The sequence below is a fragment of the Myotis nattereri genome (genome assembly GCF_964212035.1).
Source record: "Myotis nattereri genome assembly, chromosome: 2".
NCBI lineage: Eukaryota > Metazoa > Chordata > Mammalia > Chiroptera > Vespertilionidae > Myotis > Myotis nattereri.
Window position 1 is genome coordinate 215,238,392 of NC_138076.1, and position 6,000 is coordinate 215,244,391.

The following is a 6,000-nucleotide window of genomic DNA, read 5'->3' on the forward strand; positions in this document are numbered from 1 at the left end:
TGCTGTGATGCGCGGACTGTTCCGGCGCCTCCTTTAACTGAGGGCTTGGAGCAGCCTCGCCCGTGCCAGGTGGGGGATCCTAGTGTTGGGGACCCAGCCCCAGGCGCCCACGATGCTTTGCTTCCTGCCCCGGAGAGGAAGCCGCGTGGCCGTCCCCCAGGCGCCAGCCCTCCCCGAGTCCTCGCGGGGCCCAGCCTGGCCCAGAGGCTTCCAGCTCCTCCTGGAGTCAGGCTCAGAGGGCAGCTCAGAGCAGAGAGGAAGCGAGCCATTGTGAGGGCAGAGAGTCGCTTTATTCCTTTTTAAATATGTTTTTATTGATTTCGGGGAGGAAGGGAGAGGCAGAGAGAAACATCGATGATGAGAGAGAATCCTGGGTCGGCTGCCCCCGCACGCCCCCCGCTGGGGATCGAGTCTGCAACCCGGGCCTGTGCCCCGACCGGGAATTGGACCGTGACCTCCTGGTTCAGTGACGGCGAGCCTTCTGAGCCCGATGTGCCAGCATTTGGAAAACCCTAACTTCACTCTGGTGCCGGGTCACATATAGAAATTTTTTGATATTTGCAACCATCGTAAAACAAAGACTCATATTTTTGATATTTATTTTATATATTTAAATGCCATTTAACAAAGAAAATTCAACCAAAAAAGTGAGTTCGCGTGTCACCTCTGACACGCGTGTCGTAGGTTCGCCATCCCTGGCCTAGTTCATAGGTTGACGCCCAACCACTGAGCCACACTGGCTGGGGCAGAAAAATAATGTTTCCACATTAGATTCAAGACGCGATTTTTCCTAGAGAAGCGAAGTTATTTACTAAACAATAAATGTTTGCAGCTATCAGCCTGTGTCCCATAATGAGACTCCAATCTGGTTCTCTCTGCAGCATCTGAATAGCCCTGGTACTGCCCACGCCCCCGCCACCCCCCCGCCTCCTCCCTCCCCCCACCCCACCCCGCCTCAAGGGCTGCGTGGTCAGTGCTACCCACACTCACCCGGAGCCCGGGTAGCGCCTTCTGCTGCCCCGGACGCTGGCCTCCAGGTGCCGCGTCCGCACAGCTGGCGGAGGGCAGCGTGGTACCTGCTAAGCCAGGTGCGCCCGAGGCGACACCCTGGAGCGTGGCCCAGGTTCGCGGAGGCCCTTAAGGAAACGCGCGGGCAGCCCGGCCGGCTGGGAGGAAGCTGGGAGGACCACACCGGCCGAGGGTCCCAGCCCCGCCTCTGGGACAGGAGCCCGGAGCGTCGCCGGGCCTGGGTCAGGGCGGTGTGACGCCTCCGTGGCCGTGTCCACATGGCCCGTGAGGAGGGCCGGCAGCTCAGGCAAAGTGTTAAATAAGTGTGACCTGGGACAGACATGTCACCCGTGGCTTTTCTGTGTCTGTCCTTCTGACGGCGGTATTTCCGCTGCCCCAGAGCCCTGACCTGGGACACACGTCACCCCTGGCAGCCGCTCGCTGGACTCGGAGATGCGGGGTGGCTGGGGGTGCTGGGGCCTCATGGACCAGGGACCTGCACGCCCCCCACTCCCCAGCTCTGGGGCCACCCAGGGGCTCCGCGGGTCCACGCGCAGGCACCCACCGCTATTCTCTGTGCAACGAGGCAGCCCCTGCTGTGTACGGGGCACGGCCGGGGACACCCCTAGAGACACGCGCGGAGGGACCCAGCCCCCCGACCCCGGCCGGTCGTGCCCTGTCGTCACCGTCCACGAGGCGTCCACCAGGACACGAAGGGGCAGGGGCTGCTGCGAGCTGGTGTCCACCCCCTGGCACTCAGGCCTCCGTCCAGTGTCCGTCCTGGGGGTCAGCGGGCAGCGGCTGCGGGGCTGTCCCTGCCGGGCGGCCTTGGGGGCGTCTCCTGGGCTCCAACACTCCCGACAGGGACCCGTGGAGTCCGGAGGCCTGACCGCTCTCTTCTCTCCTCCTCAGGTCTCCTGACAAACGCAGGCCCCGCAGGGCCCGGAGGGGCTGGGCTCCCTGGAGAGGCCGCTGGGCCAGGGCCCTCCCACCGCGACGCCCGCTCTGCCGTCGGCCGCCCTCCGTTCTCCGCAGCCCGACCGGACGGACGGCCGCGTCCCGGGCCTTCTGAGCTGAGCCTGTCCGGCTGCACGAGGAGTCCCGCCTGGGGCGCAGTGGGGGTGCCCCGCGTCCCCCCGAGCCTGGCCTCGCCTGCCTTCCCTGGCCAGACCCTGGCTGTGCCCCTGGAAGAGGAGGAAGAGGAGGAGGAGGAGGAGGAGGAGGAGCCGGAGCGGCTGCAGCCCAGAGACCGACAGCCGGTTGGCAGGACTGACTCTTGGGCGCCGCAGGGGCCTCTCGGCGCCCAGACTGTCCGAGTCGCTTTTATTTTCTTACCCTTCAGTATACTCGATAGACCAAAGAGCAAATCTATTTTAACGCGGACTCGCCCCCACGCCCAGGCCCGGGCCCCAGGGGCACGGGCACAGACATGCTGGCGGCCCCGGCCCCGCGCCGAGGGCGGCCCCGGCCGAGACCCCCGCCCCACAAACACTGCAGGGCGCCCTGAGCCCTGCACCGCGGGGAGGATGCCGGCTGCCCCGCGGGACGGCCCGTCCCCACGCGGGGACACGGCCGCGGGCCGCCCCCACGCCACACGGACTGACCTACTAAACCCGTTTTAACCACGTCGCCCGCCTCGTCGCTCCATTTCCGACCGATCGCGGGAGGCTCGGTCTTCGCCGCGCGCATGCTGCGTCTCCTGGGACTGCCGTCTCATCGATGCACCATTTAGCTCCAGAAAGCAATGAAAGGAAACTGAAGTAACCCTTGTTTGAAAGAGATCATTAAATGTATTTTGCAAAGCCTAAAGTTATATATTTAACAGTTTTTATATGTTGTATATTTGTAGGAAATCCTATTTAACCATGAATGTGGCAGCCCTGGGCGCGGGGCCTGGCGGGCGGGCCTGAGGGTTCCGGGGGGCGTGGCGGGAGCTCCGGGTCGGGGGCAGCGAGCTGAGGGCCAGGGCGTGACCACGTGGGGGGGCGGTGCGCGTGGGTGCACGTGGGGGGCCCCGGCTCGGCGCCGGCTGGCTTCCCGTGTCCCTCCCGCCGGCCTGTCTCAGGGACCGCCGAGTGGACCATCCTCCGTCTCCCCCCTTCTGGGGAGCGGTGCCCCTTTTTCTTCCCCGTCACAGGCACAGACTCGGGGGGCAGCGTGCGCCCCCTCCGGCCGCCCCTCAGCCCCGGCTCGTGGCGGAGGTCGGGCGAGGCGCACGGCAGGCGTCGGTCCCCCAGGCCCTCCCTCGGAGGGTTCCGCTGCCCCAACGGGACGGGACGGGCTGGTTTGCCACTGAACCCTTTCTTTGGTTAATCCTGACCCGAGGATATTTCCCCGTTGATTTTAGAGAGAGAGGAAGAGAGAGGGAGAGAGAAACGTCGATGTGAGAGGAACACATTGATGGGCTGCCTCCTGCAAGCGCCCGACCAGGGCCCGGGCCCGGGAGGAGCCTGCAACTGAGGTACGTGCCCTCGACCGGAATGGAACCCGGGACCCTTGGGTCCGCAGTCCGGCGCTCTACCCACTGAGCCACACCGGCCAGGGCAGGACGGTCCCGGCTTGCCCTCCCTCGCCCTCCTCGCCAGGCCCCTCCATTTCCCCGCGTCTCTGGTGAAGTATATACTACCTACGAGCCATTAACAGGAGTATTATGCTAGGTCTATGCTACTAAAAGAAAAGTTAAAAAAACACACAACTATATAGCAACCGTTCCCGCCCCGTAGACTCCAGATAGGACAGGAAATCGCGTACTTAAGTCCCGCCCCCGCGTTTCATTTACCTTTCGGTCACCACACACTTAGGCACGTGTGTCTTGGCGTGAAGGGGCCGGCCGAGATGTGGGTTTCTCGTCACGGAGGCGGTTCCCCGCACGGGGCGGGGTCCCCAGCAGCCGCCAGGCTCCGTGGTCTGGCCTGGCTCCGGGAGCCGGGGCGGGGGGATCCCCCAGCCCAGCACACCTCGCCCCCGCCAGCCAGCGCCCACCACCTCCCCGCGCCCGTCTCCTTGGAAAGAGCGGGTGCAGACGCCGAGGGCAGAGGCCGGGAGGATACGCTGTTACACATTTTCCTCTTGTTTTACAGTCTCCGATTTTGTGTTGAATCAGCTAAATTATGGAAATAAAGAGAACACCCTTTGATGCGCATGGCTTTTGTTCGCTGGCCGCGGTGTCCTGGGAGAGGGGCCGTGGCAGGCGTGGCCGGCGTGGCCGGCGTGGCCGGCGGGGACGGAGCTCAGAGCCCCGTGAGGACGGGCCCCGCCCAGGCTGGGCCGGCCGTGAGGATGTGGGGCCAGGAGCCTCCGCACCTTCCTGGCGCCCAAGGGCGCTCCCGGCACGCAGCCCAGGTGAGTGGCCATCGCCTGGCCCGGGAGTGTCGGGGCCTCCCTGGCCCCCAGTGTGACTCCCCGCCCCCCACCCGCAGGCCGGGTCCTGGTCCTGCCACTGGCCCAGGTGCGGCCCCGCAGACAAACAGCACTTCACTGCCCCTCGCTCTCCCTGGGGCGCAGGGGCCCCGTCAGACAGAGGGAAGGCAGGCGGCGGCCACACCCGTCCGCCTCTCCCCAGGGTCTCCCCTGGGTCTGTGGGCCCCACACACGTCCCAGGACACGGGGCAGAGCCAAGGTCAGGGCTCCCCTTCCGAGGGCAAGCCCCCCACTCGAGGCTTTAGAGTCGGGCAAACCGCCAGGCACCCCCGGAGGCCGAGCTCGGGCAGGGCGGCTGCCCCTGTGGGCGCTCAGGGAGCTCTGTACACGACTGACCCTCAGAGCCGCGGCCGCCGGGGCCTTGGGCCTGCGGAGCCTGTTTGACTTCACCGGCCCCTCGGCCCCTGGAGCTGTCAGTGGGCAGACGGGAGCCCCGGCCCCCGACATGCAGCCCAGCTTGTCCCAAGAGGGAGGGGAAGGGGGGAGTGCAGGCCTAGCGCCGCCACGGCCCCCGGGCGCCCCTCCCCTCCCAGGGGGCCAGTGCCCACGCTGGGCAGGCCTCGTGCTGGGGGCGCACCTGGGCGAGCAGCCCTGGGTACAAACAGGGCGGGGAGGCAGGACCAGCTGCACCCACTCCTCCTCTCAGGTGTCCCTGTGCCGGGAAGGCAGTTCAGGCCGCTCCTGCATGGCCCCCCCCACCCCCCGAAACCCAGGGGACACATCCGGCTAGAAGAGAGGAGGAGGCCTTCATGAGCACAGCGCTCACAACAGGAGCCCTGCCCATCAGCCCCCTCTGCCAGGGCCCCGCCCACCAGAGTCCCGCCCACCAGGACCCCATCCACTAAGGCTCCACCCACCAGGGCCCCGCCCACCAGGACCCAATCCACTAAGACCCTGCCCACCAGGGCCCCGCCCACCAGGGCCCCCGTCCACTAAGGCCCCACCCACCAGGGTCCCCTCCACCATGGCCCCGCCCACCAGAGTCCCGCCCACCAGGGCCCCGCCCACCAGGGCCCCGCCCACCAGGGCCCCGCCCCCCTCAGTCAGGTGGGGCCAGGCCAGGGGCAGTAACAAGCGGACCCTCAGAGGCTGGCCTTCCTTCAGCTTGGCTCCCGGAGCCACAGCCAGCACTGCCTGAGCAAGTCTCCCAGGAGGGTCCCTGGTCGCTGGGGCCGGGGGCAGGTCAGGGGGGCGTGGGGGGCGGGGACAGCACCTGTCTCCTCAGCTCCCCCTCATGGAGGTGTCCCCTCAGAGTCCTTACCCACCTCACAGGATCATTGCTGCCGCCTCCAGGGGGCCAGGCGTCCGGGGGCCACGCAGCTGGGATGGGGGAGCGGGGCTGGAGCCAGGACCTCATGACAGCTGGGGCCTGCAGCCCACCTCCCACGCACCCCTGTCCTGTGGTCCCCTTGTCCGGGGACCCCTCTCGGCCCCCTGGACCTCCTCACCCTGACGGGCTGACCGTCTCCCACTAAAATGGACATTCACGAGGGCACCCCTTCGTGGGTGCTGCTCAGTGCGTCCTAGGCCCAAGGTCACGCCTGGGACGCCAGCACCTACTGTGCGCAGGCC

General features: G+C 66.7%; 1 protein-coding gene across 2 annotated transcripts in view; it reads left to right on the forward strand.

The window, feature by feature from the left end:
• Positions 1–4,144, forward strand: part of TAFA5 (TAFA chemokine like family member 5) — an 86,243-nt gene extending 82,099 nt beyond the window's left edge. For both annotated transcript variants that reach the window (XM_081082460.1, XM_081082461.1), the window contains exon 4: positions 1,921–4,144. In XM_081082460.1, coding sequence (XP_080938586.1) covers positions 1,921–1,929 — 9 coding nt within the window. In that variant the 3' untranslated portion in view covers positions 1,930–4,144. The remainder of the gene's footprint in view (positions 1–1,920) is intronic.
• Positions 4,145–6,000: the final 1,856 nt, after the last annotated feature.